At 38.7% G+C, this 16802-nt stretch overlaps 4 protein-coding genes across 9 annotated transcripts; 3 read left to right on the top strand and 1 right to left on the bottom strand.

Moving 5' to 3' along the window:
- Positions 1 to 6: 6 nt before the first annotated feature.
- On the top strand, positions 7 to 5260 carry LOC116181535. Of its 3 annotated transcripts, XM_031501937.1 has the most exons (6): positions 7 to 1808; positions 1858 to 2017; positions 2074 to 3467; positions 4006 to 4051; positions 4167 to 4701; positions 4745 to 5260. In XM_031501937.1, the coding sequence occupies exons 3-5, from the start codon at positions 2944 to 2946 to the stop codon at positions 4680 to 4682; spliced, it is 1086 nt and encodes a 361-aa protein (XP_031357797.1). In that variant the 5' UTR covers positions 7 to 1808; positions 1858 to 2017; positions 2074 to 2943; the 3' UTR covers positions 4683 to 4701; positions 4745 to 5260. The 3 variants fall into 3 exon arrangements, with proteins under 3 accessions (XP_031357797.1, XP_031357790.1, XP_031357799.1); XM_031501930.1 differs by lacking the exon at positions 4745 to 5260 and having other exon boundaries at positions 4167 to 4721; XM_031501939.1 differs by lacking the exons at positions 4006 to 4051; positions 4167 to 4701; positions 4745 to 5260 and having other exon boundaries at positions 2074 to 3298; positions 3447 to 3902.
- Positions 5261 to 5701: 441 nt separating this feature from the next.
- LOC116181511 (neuronal acetylcholine receptor subunit alpha-2-like) lies at positions 5702 to 14187 on the top strand. Of its 4 annotated transcripts, none has more exons than XM_031501914.1 (10): positions 6121 to 6291; positions 10657 to 11922; positions 11977 to 12567; positions 12615 to 12808; positions 12852 to 12961; positions 13004 to 13229; positions 13277 to 13445; positions 13499 to 13651; positions 13699 to 13859; positions 13903 to 14187. In XM_031501914.1, the coding sequence occupies exons 3-10, from the start codon at positions 12471 to 12473 to the stop codon at positions 14086 to 14088; spliced, it is 1296 nt and encodes a 431-aa protein (XP_031357774.1). In that variant the 5' UTR covers positions 6121 to 6291; positions 10657 to 11922; positions 11977 to 12470; the 3' UTR covers positions 14089 to 14187. The 4 variants fall into 4 exon arrangements, with proteins under 4 accessions (XP_031357782.1, XP_031357774.1, XP_031357757.1 ...); XM_031501897.1 differs by lacking the exon at positions 6121 to 6291 and adding an exon at positions 10099 to 10571; XM_031501906.1 differs by lacking the exon at positions 6121 to 6291 and having other exon boundaries at positions 10099 to 11150; positions 11197 to 11922.
- On the bottom strand, positions 8505 to 9662 carry LOC116181575 (myb/SANT-like DNA-binding domain-containing protein 3). Its single transcript, XM_031501951.1, has 5 exons — positions 9243 to 9662; positions 9143 to 9187; positions 9011 to 9091; positions 8877 to 8954; positions 8505 to 8823 (listed from the first exon to the last, which is right to left on the bottom strand). The coding sequence occupies exons 1-5, from the start codon at positions 9631 to 9633 to the stop codon at positions 8564 to 8566; spliced, it is 855 nt and encodes a 284-aa protein (XP_031357811.1). The 5' UTR covers positions 9634 to 9662; the 3' UTR covers positions 8505 to 8563.
- Positions 14188 to 14336: 149 nt separating the features above from the next.
- Positions 14337 to 16039, top strand: LOC116181566. Its single transcript, XM_031501942.1, has 4 exons — positions 14337 to 14967; positions 15021 to 15500; positions 15558 to 15715; positions 15771 to 16039. Exons 1-4 carry the CDS (start codon positions 14862 to 14864, stop codon positions 15891 to 15893), a joined length of 867 nt encoding a protein of 288 aa, XP_031357802.1. The 5' UTR covers positions 14337 to 14861; the 3' UTR covers positions 15894 to 16039.
- The last annotated feature ends 763 nt before the right edge of the window (positions 16040 to 16802 follow it).

Genomic DNA, 16802 nt, shown 5'->3' with positions numbered 1-16802 from the left:
GTTTAACTTAACATTTTCCAGAACCAATAATTTCGGTCATTCCGGTTGTGGAACATCAAAATATTTTATAAATCCAAGATTTGTTAATCACAGATCTCTAGGAGGCTCCAAAAGGACTCGACGGCTTTCAGTCGTTATTGTGGGTTTCCTTACTTCCAATTACCAATTTTTATGGAGTTGCTCGGGGTCTTGTGATAGTGCCAACACTGAACATCATCATTGAGAGCAGTTAACACGAAATCTTGTGTCATCGTCTTGCGGGGTAACTGGCCTTTCAATCCAAATAGTTGCTATATTTTACAGACCCATAAATCAGAAGAGACGGTCTCTGTCAACTCCTTCGCACCAAAATCCATTGGAAGATCTACTTCGGGAACACTCGTCATTCAATTGGGTAAATACACTATTGACAAATAGTCGTATATTTTACAGGACTAAAGTGGTTAAGAAACCCCACCGTCATTTCTCTGAACGAAAAGGACCTGATTTTTAACAACAAAGACGGTGCATCAGAAATTTTCGCGCAGTGTCCATATGGTAACTTTTCCTTACCTTCCAAAGTGGAATGATATTTTACAGAACTGACGGAATTGGGGAGAAAAAGCAAATCGTGTCTGCATCAATATCCTAACCCAACATGCACACTATGAGGATAGAGACAATCTACACTTCACCAGTGTCATGGTACGGTTGCGTTCTTCCATTTGGATATTTTGTTTCACAGAACCGAAGGAAATTCGAGTATCTGCATTTGTACCGCCCTCTGAAGCTCATTATCTCGAGTTCGTTTGTCGAAGATGATTTCGGCCCAAAGAATGGTAGAATAGAGTCCAACTCGCTACTAGGAACATCTAACGTGGTAACCTTTCCTTATCTTCCAAATGGGCTTGTATTTTACAGAACTGAACTTTTCTCTCGTTACGATTTTAAGAAGTTTTCGGCTTGATCTTCCCTTTAGAATAATTTGGAGAAGAAACCAACACCCAACATCCTGACCTTTTTGGTAACTACACTATATTTTGAAATAGTTGTATTTTACAGAAGCAAAAACTGTTAAAAACCGCAAGATTGCATGGTGGTAATTATAGTTTCACTTATAATCGAGAGCTCACGTACTCTGCAGTGATAGGTCAGTGTATAGTGAAAAGTTAGTAGGTATTTAAAGTTTCTTTGTCAAGCTGTCGTGGTACTTCTTCAGCATGTGCCATTTGTTTTTTAGAATTTCGGCTTTTATAACCAAAATCCTATTTGTTAATTCTAATTGTTTTACCATGTATATTACTTTGTTAAGTTTAGACCATAACCGCCAAACTAGAGCACACGAGGACACTTGAAGCTTCCACATAGGCTTTTCTAACCCATTGCAAGCACGTTTTACTTGCTTTCTTTGGAAAAGTGTTTTTAATTTTAAACTATATTTGTCACTAGTTTATATACTTTCCGTACAATCTATTGGATTTTTGCATGTATTTGGTATTGTTCAAAAGTAATTGTTCTATTCAATGTTTAATGTTACTTTAACATATATTTCTGGTTAAGGGTTTGCATGTAAGCCAACGAATTGTTTTCATAGTGGTTTTAAAATCTGAATGTTCTGTGAAAATTTCCTAATATTGTGGGACACGCTTTGTGAATATGCATGCTAGTTATCCGTGATTTGTGAAGTTCAAGAGTTGTGTTTCACTGGTGAGTTCATTTGTCCACTTTTACCAAATAAGGGCGTACTTAAGTCATCACTTCTAAACTGCTTTTGAAACGATCCAATTTTTCTTGGAATCATAGGAAGAAAAAATCAACTTTTACATCAAGTAAGTTGTTTTCATTTCTTGTTCATGTTTATTTAGTATCATCTTGCAGCTAGCTCATTTCGACTGATGTGGGAATGGTTTTTTCAAGCCTCCGCCTAGTCTTCATTGGAAGAGTTACGTCCCGTGCAATAGAAATGGAATTACAAATCTTAGGTTTGTATGCTCAACCAAATTTTTTTCATAGGATGTTTCAACAACTTAAATATCAGGTTAGTTGGCGCACATAATCTGGCACTGTGTTCCTAATGTTCATTTTTGATTGCAGCATTTGCATCAAAAATAAAATGCCAGTTCATTTGAACGAAGAGGAAACAATTCACTAAGGAAGAAGAAGAAAAGGATGTCGCAAGATGCTCAAGAAGAATGGAATGAAGATGATTGGCTGACATGAAGATCGTTTCAATTTAAATCTGATTGATTTGCGTAAATCTTTTGAATGCCGACTGCCCATTGGCTTTATTGTTAAATGGATTAGAACAACTGGATTACCTATGGGCAATGCTGATTTTGCTGTAGGAAGAGGAATCGACGTCGAGGGATTAGTTTCAAGGATGAAGAGGAATGGGCACATATTTGTCTGGGATGGAGACGATTTGATGAAACTGGATTGGAGAATGGTTTCCAAAGAAGAGGTCAATTGAGAAGAATGGAAGAAGATTCGACCCTAGTTTCCTGAAGAAGAGACAACATGGACTGGTAAGAAGTTCGACGGCGGAGATTTGACAAGGAAGAAGTGAGGTGACTGATGGAGTACAGAATTCGGCGTGGGACAGGACTACCAAATGGAAGATTCGACATGGGACGGCGTCGCTTAATGGAGAAGGGGATTTGGCGTGGGCCAGCAACCACCAAATGGAGAAGAGGATTTGACATGGGTCAACATCACCAAATGGAGAAGTTTCAACGTAGGGCTATCGCCAATTGGAGAAGAGAATTAATTTCGCATGGTTTTGCATAAACGACGAGAAGAGGATTGGATGTTGGGTAGCACCACCAAATGGAGAAGAGGATTGGACGTGAATCAGCACCGCCAGATGAAGAGGATTTGAATGGGCTAGCACCACCAAGTGGAGAAGAATGATGGACGTGAAACGGCACCACCAGATGGAGAAGAGGAACTAAATGTAAACGTTCTATGTGGGATAGAATTGCATGCCAAATGGAGAAGAGGAGATTAGCCAACGCCGACAAATGGAGAAGAGGATTCGACGCGGGACAGGACTGTAAAATGAAGAAGAAATTCCATGTGAGAGGATTGCCTGCCAAATGGAGAAGAGGATTCGATATGGCCCAGTGCCGCCAAATGGACATGAGGATTCAACGCGGGACAGCACCACCAAATGGAGAAATTCGACGCGAGAGTATTGCCAACCAAATGGAGAAGAGGATTCGATATGGGCCAGTGCCACCAAATGGAGAAGACGATTTGACATGGATCACCGCCGCCAAATGGAGAAGAGGATTCGACGCGGGACCACACCACCAAATGGATAAGTTCGACATGAGAGGAGATTGCCTACCAAATGGAGAAAAGGATACCACATGGATCAGTGCCACCAAATGGAGAAGCGAATTACACATGGACCAGTGGCGCCAAATTGAGAAGAGAATTCGAAATGCGCCAGCACTGCCAAATGAGGAAGAGGATTCGACGCGGGATAGCACCACCAAATGAAGAAGTTCAACGCGAGAGTATTGCCTACCAAATGGAGAAGAGGATTCGATATGGACCAGTGCCACCAAATGGAGAAGACGATTTGACATGGATCAGCGCCGCCAAATGGAGAAGATTCGACGCGGGACCGCGCCACCAAATGGAGAAGTTCGACATGAGAGGAGATTGTCTACCAAATGGAGAAAAGGATTCCACATGGACCAGTGCCACCAAATGGAGAAGACGATTTGACATGGATCAGCGCCGCCAAATGGAGAAGATTCGACGCGGGACCGCGCCACCAAATGGAGAAGTTCGACATGAGAGGAGATTGTCTACCAAATGGAGAAAAGGATTCCACATGGACCAGTGCCACCAAATGGAGAAGACGATTTGACATGGATCAGCGCCGCCAAATGGAGAAGATTCGACGCGGGACCGCGCCACCAAATGGAGGGAGAAAAATTCTACATGGTGGACCAGTGCGCCAAAATTGGAGAGGGATTTCACATGGCGTCACCGCACCAAATGGAGAAGAGGATTCCACACCACCAAATGGAGGAGAGAATTCTATATGGAGGACCAGTTCGCCAAATGGAGAGAGGATTCGACTGCGTCAGCGGCCACCAAATGGAGAAGAGGATTCCCACCACGGGACCGCACCTCACCAAAATGGAGAAGAATTCTATATGGAGGACCAGTTTCGCCAAATGGAGAAGAGGATTCGACATGCGTCAGCGCCACCAAATGGAGAAGAGGGACTCGACGCGGGACCGCACCAACCAAATGGAGAAGAGAATTCCATATGGACCAGTGCCGCCAAATGGAGGAGAGGATTCGACATGCGCCAGCGCCACCAAATGGAGAAGAGGACTCGACGCGGGACCGCACCAACCAAATGGAGAAGAGAATTCCATATGGACCAGTGCCGCCAAATGGAGAAGAGGATTCGACATGCGTTAGCGCCACCAAATGGAGAAGAGGATTCGACATGCGTCAGCGCGCCAAATGAAGAAGAGTATTCAACGCGGGACAGCACCACCAGAAGAGGATTCATTATGGACTACTGTCGCCAAATGGAAAAGACGATTTGTCATGGATCAGCGCCGTCACATGGGGAAGAAGATTCGACGCGGGACAGTACGTACTACCAAATGGTGAAGTTCGACGAGAAAAGATTGCCTAAATACAAGGCAGTGCCACCAAATGGAACCATTTGACATGGATCAGCGCCGCCAAATGGGAAAGAGAATTTAACATGAGAGAGAGGATTGCCTACCAAATGGTGAAGAGGTGTCTCGACATTAGCCAACATCGACCAAGTGGAGTAGCTTTTGACAGAACTATGGTAGAAAGAATGAGAATGGAAAACTGAGTTTTATGGGCCAGCACCATCAAATGGAGAAGAGAATTAATTTGGCATGGTTGCATACAATTTGTTTTTACTACTGTAGAAAAAAAATGGGAGAAGTAAAGGACTTGACGCGAGATAAAATGGAGAAAATCCAGATGCGAAACAAAACCACCAAATGGAAGAGAAAATTTTGGAATGGATAGTATGCTGAACACGCGACTGTTGGAGACCGCTTTCCTCGCGATAGATTTATTGCTTAATGTTAATTGGCTTGTTTTGTATAACTATTTTTTTTTAATTTACACCTATTTAGAATGTTTTATGAAATTGCTCAAGTATTTTCATTTTTGTATGTTATGTAGTGAATTGAAGTAATTAAGTATGAAACTTTCCAATTAACATTTGGATTGCTTTTTGAATTTGAAATAAATAATCTCAATCTGGCTCTTTTTCATATTGTGGAGTGACTTTCTGTAAATAAAATTGCTAAAGTTTGGTATTCATGTTTAATTGGCAGGCAGGTCATACATTGATGCGAAATAACACTAAAAAGACATTTGGATAAAGTGACTTTACAAAATCACAATTTAGCTACATGCATACTACAAGACTTGGAAATTCAAGCTCAAATTACACAAGTATGATTGATTATTATTTATGGAATTTAATTGAAAGCCCCAAGACAGATTTAATCCGCTTGCTTAATAAAATGCGATCAAAAATGAGTTGCTGTCGAGTCGCCTTTGGAATTTTTGTTTGCATGGGAATTCGTATTTAACTTGAACTTCCAAAGGCGACTCGACAGGAACTCATTTTTGATCGCCCGTTATGTAAAAAGCTGGCTAAGATCACATCGATGATTAGTGGATGAACGCATCAAAAAGAAAAAGAGTGCAATACATGAACTGTTTTCTCGCGACGCAGCGGTTTAATTAGCTCGCTTGGAGGCGCGACGTGCAGCGGCAAAATGTTGCTTCCAAAAGTTCTCATTCTTCATCTTTTCAAGTGCATCAGTATTCACTCGCACGCAGTGTCCTACGTGAGCGGTAACACGCGGTTGTCGCGACTATATCAAAGCATGATAGTTTATCCTGCTGTGCCGCCTCAAAAACACTGCACAGCAGGTTAAAATATTTGATATTTCCGCGTCTGCCCCTTCAGTCGAACATGTGTCTGCACTACTTTATGAACTGGTCGCGTTTGCCGTTTAAAATAAAAAAAAAGAATCAAGAGAACGTAAAACCATAAAAAGTTTCTAGTAATTTACATTGTTTGGTACAATGGCCCGTATGAATAAAAGTAAGCAAATGCTCATACTTGCAAAATTCAAACAGCGCTTCTAAGCAGAAGGACGACGCATTGTCTAAAATCTTTTGGCAACACTGCACTGTCATGGCAGATTATGTTACAGTATCGTTTGCCGCTATTTTGGCGTTCCTAAATTTTATCAAGGGAATAGTGATTTTGCTTAGAAGGTAAGTGCACAAAAGAGTGTTTATATCGTTTTTAATTCATTATAAATCCTACTTCTTGCGTTTATTTTATTTTGAGACTATGAAATTAGATAATCTTTAATGGAAATACGATTCTAACCTATAAATTTGAAAATATTTGGGGGGTCAGCTTTAGGAACAAAATAAAATGCATTGATCTAGTAGATAACACTTGGGTCATCTATAGGAGCAAACGAATAAATATATATACATGTCTTATTTTAATGTGTTTAACCTAATATTTGTATCTCTGTTTAAAAAATAGCTATAAATAGATAATGTCCTATAGGTGACCCCTGTGTCACCTTTACGTACAATACAGATGCAATGCCTGACCCCTCAATATAATTTTTAATTCCATGGAAAAAAACATCTTAAGTACCTACTTGTACTTAGTTTGATTAGATATAAAGTCAATTTTAATTTTTCACAGATGGCCACCAAAAAAATTTTGGGGTATCCAGAAAGCTCTATGACAAATGCTCTTAATTAGTGCAGTTAGAAGTGGTATGCCTGTTAAGACAGCATCAAAGACATTCAAGGTTCCCAAAACGACATTACTTTATAAATTTAAGGGTATTAATCCGGAGTCTAGAAAAATGGGGCCTGCTACAATTTTTTCAAAAACTGAAGAGGATCTTCTTGTTACGTGGATAACATCTATGGCAAAAAGTGGGTTCCCGATTTCCAAAGACATTTTTTTATCCAGTGCTTCGAAACTAGCCAAAGAGCTTAAAAAAAACTTCAAAAATAACATGCCCGGCCGAAAGTGGTACGAAGGATTTTTACGTCGACATCCCGAACTAAGGCTTAGGCCGGTTGTACAAGTATAGCTTAAGCAGAGTTTAAGAATTAAGCTGAGTTTAAACACAGTTCAATTTTTTAGAGTGTTGTACATACTTCACTCAACAACTAAACGCAACTTAAGTTTTGTTTTATTTAAGCAGCCGATTTTGTTGGTTTAAGCTTAGTTTTGGTTCTTTGCGCATAGTCACCGATTTGTTAGTTTTGTTAGGTTATAATTTTATGTAATACCTGTTACCATTGATTAACATAATCAATGCTGTTACCCTCCAAATTGTAATGGAGTTGCATGCACTAACAGATGATGAAGATTTCCTAGAAGTAATTAATATAATTGGACGCAGAAGAGCAGCAAAGATATATAGGCACCGAGATAACCACTTTACAAAGTGGAATGATAAGGAATTTTTAAATAGATTTAGGTTATCCAAAGATTCAGTTCGTTTTGTAATTGATTTAATACAAGAAGAAATATCACATCCCACAAACAGGTATAAAAACGACCCTATAGTGTAGCTACCACCCAACCACATCGTATAATTTCGTTACAGAAACTTTGCAGTAAGTGCCGAGTGTATGGTATTATTGGCACTAAGGTATTTAGCAACTGGCTGCTTTTTGTCAGTTGCAGGCGACTTTATTGGCATCGATAAATCTACTGCAAGCAGACTTACTACAAAAGTCTGTCGAGCCATTGCCAGTCAACACCGCATTTTTATCAAAATGCCTACCACAGAGGAAGAAATGAGAGAAAGAAGTAGAGGCTTTTACATGATTAGTCGTTTCCCCAAATGCATTGGTGCTATTGACTGTACCCATGTGAAGATTATATCCCCCGGTAACAATGCTGAGATTTTTCGAAATCGGAAAAATTTTTTTTCTTATAATGTGCAAGCTGTTTGTGATGCAAGCCTGAGGATTCAAAATATTGTATGCAGATGGCCTGGGTCATCTCATGATAGCACAATATTTTTACATTCTCAAATAAGAAATCAATTTGAGAATGGAGACTTTAGAGGGTACTTATTAGTTGGAGATGCAGGATATGCTATTAAGCCGTATTTAATTACTCCTCTAAGAAATCCGATCACTCGTACTGAAAATTTATTCAATGAATCCCAAATACGCACACGTAACCCAATAGAACGGTGCTTTGGTGTGATGAAACGCCGATTTCCCATATTGTCATTTGGGATTCGACAACGCGCAGAAAAGGTCGAGGCTATAGTAATTGCAACTGCAGTATTACATAATATAGCTAGGAACTTTAATGATGCACTGCCAGACATAAATGAGGAAGAACAAGAAGCTATTGCAGCTGCTGAAATAAATTTCGAAGTGGAAAATGTTCCATATTACAACAATGGACTAAATAATGCTGTACGTCATCACCTTATTCACGAATACTTTAATCGCTTAGCATAGTGTACAGTGTATATTACGAACAAACTTATTGTTTAACATTTTTTAATAACATATCTTTTTGTAACTTCAAAATTTCCATTTTTAATTTGTGTTCTTCTTTCATACATTCTAGTTCGAACTCAGATTTTGTCTTTTTTATTTCTAAATTTAACTTATGTTCCTCTTCCGTATGTTTTAATTTTACTTTTTGTTCTTCCAAAACACCTTCCATTCTACTCTCTTCCAGTTTTGTTTTAGCCTCTGCCCACTGCGAAATCTTCTTGTTAATAACACCCTGGGATGTATCTAAAATTTTAAAATAATTAGTATTTATAGTACATTTCTGAAAGTGATTTTACCAGTGGTGTTTACACAAAGCGCAGCTGATTTTTTTCTTTTAAGCATATTAGGTGTGTACTTTTTCCAGTTTTTATCACCTACAAATTCAGAAGGAACTTAGATTTAATACTTTATGACCAGTACCGTATACTACCATTATTTTCGATATCATCTGTTGCAGATGGTTTTACGGTCGAACTGTAGTCGTGATCGTTAGCAAACTCTACTATCATCTCTGTAACGAAACAATATTGAACCACACACACACTTGGAAGTCCTTATTTACCATTACTAACTTGCAGGTCGTCTGTTTCTGGTATTTCAATTTCAACTGGAAGTAGTAAAATGTATGTAAATTGTTTATAATGTACACATTTTTTACTTACTAGCATCCCCATCAAATTGTGATTGAAATCCCTCTGCTCTTGGGCCAAGTATATCTTTAATGCCCTCTTCGGTGTCATTTAATGGGGTGTCTTTGTAAGGACCACCCCCAGTTCCCATTGAATACGTTTTATTTTCAGACAGTTTCTTTTTCACCCTTTTCTTTAGATTTTCGAACTTCTTTTTTAACACAGCTTCACTACGGTGGCTGTCGTTTACTACATTGAACTCCCGAGCAACATTTGACCAGGCTTCGGTCTTTTGTTGGTTCGTAACCGCATCTGTTTTTTTGCACTCTAAGACATGTTCATATTGTTTTACTAAACTGGTTAATATTGCCTCTTCTTTCGCGGTAAAATTGGCTGCACGCACTTTTTTTTCGTTAGAGCACATCGTTATAAATAAACTAGTATTGATTGAAGGTTAAGTTTATTCACAACAAATATCCAATTAATTCTTTATGCGCATGTTTGCACGTTGCCAACAACAGAAAATTGTGGTTTTGGTAAACGAAGTTTGAACGCAGTTTGTACAACGAGGTTAAACGAAAACTACGCTCAAAACTTGGGCGTAGTTTAGTTAAACCATCCCTGAACTTCACACTTGTACAACCGGCCCTTAGAACGCCTCAAAATTGAACCACGAGTAGAGCTTCTGTAAAAAAATACAAATTAGAAGATGGTTTATTGAAGTCTACGAGTTTTTAGAAACTGCTGGCTTAACAACTGTCTTACAAGATCCCACTCGTATCTTTAATGCCGATGAGTCGGCGTTTTTTTTTAAATCCAAAAGGAAATAAAGTTTTAACATTAAGAGGTGATAAGACAGTTTATGCAACTGTAAATAGCAATGAAAAGGAGTGTCTTACTGTACTTTTAAATGGAAATGCCGCGGGAACTTTGGCTCCACCAATGATAATTTTTCGATATAAAAGAATTCCTTCCGACCTCTCTGCTAGCGTACCAAGGCATTGGGGAATAGGAGTTTCCGAAAATGGGTGGATGACCTCAGATACTTTTTATAGTTATATAGCAAACGTCTTTTATCCTTGGGCTAGAGAAAATATTTCATTTCCCATAATATTTTTCGTAGACGGACATTCCTCACACTTATCGTACCACCTTAGCAAATTCTGTTGAGAAAATGAAATAATTTTGGTGGCTTTGTATCCAAATGCTACACATTTGTTACAACCAATGGATGTAGCTGTGTTTCGTACTTTGAAGTCTGGATGGAAAGAGCAAGTCAGCGCATGGAGGCTTCAAAATCAACATGAACCATTAAGACGACGAGATTTTGCTCCCCTATTAGATGCTGCTATTAAAGATCGGGTAATTCCAAAGATCCTTCAAAATGGATTTAAGAAATGTGGACTCTTTCCACGGGATGCCGAAGTAATGAGCAATTTTTTTCCAGAAAATGATGATCGATCTAATTCACCTAAACAATCTGAAGACATCGTGCAAACGGATAACATAGACAGACTTGCATTTATGGAATCTTTTATAGACCAAGAAACACTTAATAGTTTTCAAGAGCACCTACCTGAAGAACTAGTGGAGTGGTCGAATAGAAGATAAATCGTTGTTTGAAATTTGGAAGAAAATGAAACAAAGTTGCGGATTAGTTACCTACAAAAACTATTGAAAACATGATAGAAGAGGCAGAAATTGTTTTTGAAGACGACATTAATTATTGAACTAATAAATGAAAATAATATTAGAAATCCTGTTTGCAATAATGAAACAATTGATAGTACCATCTTAACTGCTGAAAACCCAAATATCACTACCATAACACACCCATTCCCGTCTAAAATAACTTCACCTTCACTTTGTCCTGATGCTGATAATGACAACGTTCAGCTGCACGATTCTTTTAAAAATACCTCCCAAGTACCCGAACTGAATGTAAATCAACCACCACTGGATTCCAAAAATAAAATTAATATTTTAGATGTACAAATTATAACGCCTATAAAACCCAACCTGACATTGTTAGAACACCGATCGCCAATGAAGTGTTCCGAGAAATTAGACAACACCAAAACTGGACCAATAGTTCCCAGTCCTTTTAAGCGAGCGCTTTTCTGGCCCGAGTCAACACCCGCGACAGATAAGAAAACTAAAGAAAAAATACCCAGTGTTGTAACAAGTCAAATGTGGCAGGAATATAGCAAAAAAAAAGTGAGAAAAAAAGCCAAAATGGAAGCTGATAAACTGGAACAAAAAAGAAAACTAGAGGCTAAGAAAAAAGACAATAACAAAGTCAAAAAAAAAGTTGTGGTGAATACACAAAAGGAAATGGACAAATCCGAATCAACCGATGAGGATAATGTGCCTTTAAGCCAAATAAGAGGAAATTTAAGGGTGGGAAAACCAAAACCTTTGGATTACGTGGTTGTCAAGTACGACGGAAAATACTTTCCGGGTAAAGTTATTGAAACTCGGAATGAAGAGTATTTTGTTTCCGCAATGGTCCAATGTGGAAGAAGAGGATGGCGCTGGCCTGATATTGAAGACCAAATCTGGTACGATGAACAAGACGTAGTAATGATTATAGAACCACCTAAGCCGAAAAACTCTAGAGGTATCTTTTTCGTAGAAGAAATGAAAAACTTTACTGAATTCACAGAAAATTAATTATTTTCCTTAACGTTAAAATTATATAATAAAAAATTAAGTACGTTTTTCACAAAACCGAGTTTTTGTTATTTTAAATAAATTATTTTTGCAGCTACAACAAAGAGCAAAGGGGGGTCAGGTACCGAAAAAGGTCATCATTAGGGACTTTTTAAGGGAAACTATAATGTCTTAAAACCCAACGGTATATAGTTTGTCTCATAAATGATTTTTATCAGAACTACATTGACTAATCAATCTTAAAGTGTCCGCTTTTGGTGCATCTACCTTACTTGCAAAATTCAAAGTAAATACTCGTAAGTGCCCTTTTATACTGGTTTGTTTAGCAGCGCTGCACTGCGTCCTGTCCTTCTGCTTAAAAGCGCTGCTAAGTCGCCCAGTGCGAAGGAGCACTTACGAGTATTTACTTTGAAAGCATTTACTTATTTTTATTCATACGGGCCATTGTATCCTGTTATTACTGAGGTAGATTTGATTTCTAAACAGTTACCAAAAATAGACCTCTATGACGAATGCCAACGGTCTTACGCCAATTATGTCAATGAGAACAATTTATCACTTAGATCTTAAACATCGTCAGTTACCGATATGCGCTCTAACATCGTGCTTCTACTGGTTTTGGTCTTTAACTATGCAGACTGTGTATTTTTCGACAACTTCACCTTCGACCACATGATCCCGATTGGTACGTGCGTTCTCCGAGTTGCATACAGTACAATTCTCCGATTTCAGCAAGTGGTAAGGTGCAGTTGTGGAACGAGACCGATCAAGACAAGCTGAAGAAGGACCTCTTCGTCAATTATGACAGGTTTTCGCGTCCCACAGAGCACTTCAACACGACGAAGGTGAATTTTGGCGTGAGTATTTTACACCTCGAGACTGACGAACGGAGATCTACAGTAACTATTCACGCCTGGATGCGGATGGTAAGTATAATAGTTTGAACGCAGTTGATTTTCGCCATTTCAGGTCTGGTACGATCAAAAATTGAAATGGAAGGAGGAAGATTACGGGAACATTTCCGTTTTAAGAATAGCAGACCACGAGTTGTGGCATCCCGACCTCTATCTCTACAACAGGTGAGATGTTCTAGGCAATTCGTACCTACCACTTTCGGGTAGTGCTTCAGGTGGCGAACCTCTGCTTCGTTTCGGATTGTCGCACGCACTGGTCTACCCGAACGGGGAGGTTCTACACGTGCCGCCTTTGAAACAGACCGTTCTCTGCGAGTTTGACTTACGTAACTGGCCGTTTGATACTCAGTCTTGCGAGCTGAAGTATGGGTCTTGGGTGCACCACGGTCAAGAAATCGAGCTAGGGCTTTACAACAACGAGGCACATATTGACGTGAGTGTAACGCCTAATGCAACCGAAATATTCATCTGAATCTTCAGTTAAGCGATCTCCTTCTGCACAACTCTTGGAAGATTACCGATACAAGCGCAGCGATTGCTTCGACAAAGTACGTTTGCTGCCCTGAGGCTTACTACGACATCAAATTTACGTTTAGGATGGCAAGGAACCCGAACCCCTACAGCTCGGTGGTCATAGCACCATCTGTCGGTTGAGTACATTTGGATGAGTCAAGAGCTCCATGGTAACTAGCACACTTTTAGTGAACGCCCTTCTGGTGCTGGCGCAATTTTCGTTACCAAACGGAAGTAAACAGAGAATGTACCTCAACGGGTTCCTGCTCTTGATTTTGGCCTCTTACCTCCTGTACTTTTTGTGCCTTTTCAGTGGAACGGGGAGAGGGGCACCTTTAATTGGTGAGTTGATGGGAAGCGTTTGGTTAGGGTAACGTCTTGGGTTACAGTTCAATTTTACGCGTTTAGTTTGTACACTGTTTGTTTCGGGTTACTTTCTGAAACGACAGTCACTGTCATCTCGAGGAGCAAAAAGTTGAAAGTTATAGAGTCCACGGCTCGCAAAGTCTTTGGTGGAATTGTTGCTAGAGTCCTGCTCATTGAGAGTGATGTATGCTTCATTCAGTTATTTGAGCGCTGATAGTTGATTGTAGGTGCCACCGGTTGACAAGGAAGCTTTAATGCGAAATGACCTCGATGACGTGGATCACGAGGAAATCAAGCTTGGCGAGTATGCGGTTCGGAATGTACCATTCCTTAGCGTACTCGTCAGCAGATTATTTTTCATCTTATATTTAAGCGCGATAGTAGGAATTGGACTGCAATTCAGACTTCATTGAGTCTACAACAGAGTCTAAAAAGTGTTAATATTTTTAGTTTCATTCTTCATTGTGTTGTAGCTTTAAGAAACAGAAAAGAACCGCAAATTTTGAGAGTTACTAGATGTTTTTTTTTCGCTCTATTACTCAATCTCTTGTGTTTCACTATGCTGAATAACGAACTAGAGTGGTCGATGGAGGCTCGCTCCGTTATTATTAATGATCCTCAGATCCTTTATAGTTTTGTATTGTCGTCCGTCCGTGCGCTATAACTCTTTTTCAAAGTGGCCGATTGTGTTGAAATTTGATGTACGGGCAATTTGGACATTAAGAACGGGCGCTATTGATTGCCAGGATGCTAGTTCAACAGGAACAAAATTATAGGACTTTGAGTGAACCGGGAACAGAAAAAACTGCGCGCTCAATTTGATAGAAATTAACATATTTCATTCCTCATCCTTATATTTTAAAAAATTTATCGCACCAGCGCTTAACAATTTTGGAGAAGACTCCGTCCGCACTGGGAGCCCTGTTATTACTTGAGGTTCGGGAGATTCTAATTTTATTTAATGGTGGCGAATTAGGTGATTTAATTATCCTCGTACTTTTGGAATTGCAGATACAGTTACAGTTTCATTAATCCGTTCACCTAATGCGCTTTTATGTAGAATAACATGAGCGTTTAGTTCCACTAAATAATTTTCTGCACAAGGTACTTTATAACAGTAGGCATTTTTAACTTGTGCGTTCATTTTGGTTGTCACTGCTCAGTATACTTACACCTTAGATCGAAGATGTATAAAGTACTAATAATTTTAACTTTACATGCAAAATGTATGTGTGAATGGATCGAAATTCCTCAGCAGATAGTTATGAGCCAGGGTGCTACTAGAAAGATGGGTAAGCTTTTAAAAACGATTATTATCCGAAAGTTCTCCCTTAAATTGTTGTAGATTATGCTATATCAATTTTTACAACGACATCTACTACAACCCAAAGGCCGATATTTCCCAAGCCCTTTATTGCTAAACCCACCCAAAAAACAAATTTAAGTAATCACCGACATAATTATAACGATAGTAGCACCAGTAATAAATCGCCAGATACCGAAGTTGTACCAACAACGGTTACTGTTTCTTTTCGCGAAAACCAAAGAGGTACCAAGAAAAGGAAAACCACGACTAGCACAAAACCCAAAATTGTTTCCAATGTGACTAATTCAGGGTTAACTGAGGACACATTTTTGAATCCCAATTTATTGGCACACCGTAGTGGATTTGACGACTTAATACAAAATGACGAATACAGTTACACCAGCTTTATTCCCTATTTAAGCAGAGTTCAATACGATTTAATGAAAAACGCGCATAAAAACAAAGAGAGCAAATGGAACGTCCTCCAAAATTTACGAGATCATCTGCTAATTGAAATCGGTAAGTGCACTATAGTAACAATAATTAAAGCTAATGAATCGATTATTGGTTATTTAGAAAAACGAATTTCACAAATTGGTACGAAAAAGGCAGAGGGAAGAGGGGCAAGAGATTTTAAAGATCATGATTCCCACGTCGACTTTCCATCAAATGAGAGTGCATTAATTACAATTGGGTTTTTAACATTCGCTGTGTTCTTAATTAAAATTGTCATGGTGAGTTCAATAAACTATCGAACAGAAAATAAAATTAATCAAATTCCAATTTTAGCATCTTATTCAAACTCTAGGAACAACCACCACAACGACTTCTGGAAGAAAACGTCGAGAGGTTATTGATAATGATGATGTTTTAAGAATATTGCAACACGTCGAGCAATTTACATTAAAATGATTTTAAACACATTTTGTTTTACTTATTTTTATAAATGTTTCCCCGTTACTTTTTAGGGCTTTTCGTAAAACGCGTATTGCGTTTGGCTGCTTTCATATAATATACTTACGGGCGAACGAGCTGACGCACTAGCTAGAATCTAGATAAATAGAAATCGCACTATGAAATATGATCTTTTTGGATTTTACCGAAACCACAGATATACCGTATACCTATCTGTGCCGAAACGTAAGATCTTTTCGCCATTTTTGTTTGCTGTAGGTAAGTGCGTTAATTTATCGCTCTAATATTTGCGAAACCGTACCGTACAATTTTGAGCTTTTCCGTAAAGTTATTTTTGCATTCAGATCCTTGAATTTTTGCTTTTACATTAAGTTTACCGCACCGTATATATATTTTGTTTTTCCTGTACAGTATAAATTGAAACCGCTCCGATAATTACAAAGCATTTTGTTACCTTCCGTTGAAGAGGGGGAATCTTTGTCGGGCTTATTGCCATTGCTTTTCCATAGAATTACCGAATTCGATGATGTACTGTTCCCGTTTAGGGCGTTTGTATACATTATGAGACAACGACACGATTTACCGCATGCGAGAATACTTTAGCAAGATTTCTCGCGCGAGTTGCTGTCTGATAGCACTGTCGAAGTGTAGGTAAATACACATGGCAGTGCTCTCAAACAATATAATAAATTTGTCTCCAATGGCGGTACAGACATCTCCGTTTTATACTTAAAACTGTTGAAAACAGTCACAATTCTTATCTGATGCACATACAGGGTCCGGCAAAATGATCTCCCACATTTTAATCTGTAATAAAAACGCCATTGTAAATGTTATATAGATTTTGTCTTTATTAACTGAAAATGTATGCTATGCCATTTGTTTTTATTAAGTTTTGAAAATTAC

The sequence above is a fragment of the Photinus pyralis genome, unplaced genomic scaffold (assembly GCF_008802855.1).
Source record: "Photinus pyralis isolate 1611_PpyrPB1 unplaced genomic scaffold, Ppyr1.3 Ppyr1.4_LG1, whole genome shotgun sequence".
Taxonomy (NCBI): Eukaryota; Metazoa; Arthropoda; class Insecta; order Coleoptera; family Lampyridae; genus Photinus; species Photinus pyralis.
Note: the sequence above shows the minus strand (reverse complement) of the source record. Positions and strands in the feature narration are given on the sequence as shown.

Excerpts from the sequence above, each read along its gene's own strand:
- LOC116181511 (XM_031501922.1), top strand. The coding sequence starts at position 12,471 with ATGCGCTCTAACATCGTGCTTCTACTGGTTTTGGTCTTTAACTATGCA. Across the intron at positions 13,230-13,276 it reads ACAACGAGGCACATATTGAC|TTAAGCGATCTCCTTCTGCA; the intron begins GTGAGTGTAACG and ends CTGAATCTTCAG. Across the intron at positions 13,860-13,902 it reads TCCTGCTCATTGAGAGTGAT|GTGCCACCGGTTGACAAGGA; the intron begins GTATGCTTCATT and ends AGTTGATTGTAG.
- LOC116181566 (XM_031501942.1), top strand. The coding sequence starts at position 14,862 with ATGTATAAAGTACTAATAATTTTAACTTTACATGCAAAATGTATGTGT. Across the intron at positions 14,968-15,020 it reads GGGTGCTACTAGAAAGATGG|ATTATGCTATATCAATTTTT; the intron begins GTAAGCTTTTAA and ends AAATTGTTGTAG. Across the intron at positions 15,501-15,557 it reads TCATCTGCTAATTGAAATCG|AAAAACGAATTTCACAAATT; the intron begins GTAAGTGCACTA and ends TTGGTTATTTAG.
- LOC116181535 (XM_031501937.1), top strand. The coding sequence starts at position 2,944 with ATGTGGGATAGAATTGCATGCCAAATGGAGAAGAGGAGATTAGCCAAC. Across the intron at positions 3,468-4,005 it reads GAAGAGGATTCGACGCGGGA|CCACACCACCAAATGGAGGA; the intron begins TAGCACCACCAA and ends GAGAAGAGGATT. Across the intron at positions 4,052-4,166 it reads TCTATATGGAGGACCAGTTC|CGCCAAATGGAGAAGAGGAT; the intron begins GCCAAATGGAGA and ends GAGGACCAGTTT.
- LOC116181575 (XM_031501951.1), bottom strand. The coding sequence starts at position 9,633 with ATGTGCTCTAACGAAAAAAAAGTGCGTGCAGCCAATTTTACCGCGAAA. Across the intron at positions 9,188-9,242 it reads ACAATTTGATGGGGATGCTA|TTGAAATTGAAATACCAGAA; the intron begins GTAAGTAAAAAA and ends TACTACTTCCAG. Across the intron at positions 9,092-9,142 it reads CGACCTGCAAGTTAGTAATG|AGATGATAGTAGAGTTTGCT; the intron begins GTAAATAAGGAC and ends GTTTCGTTACAG.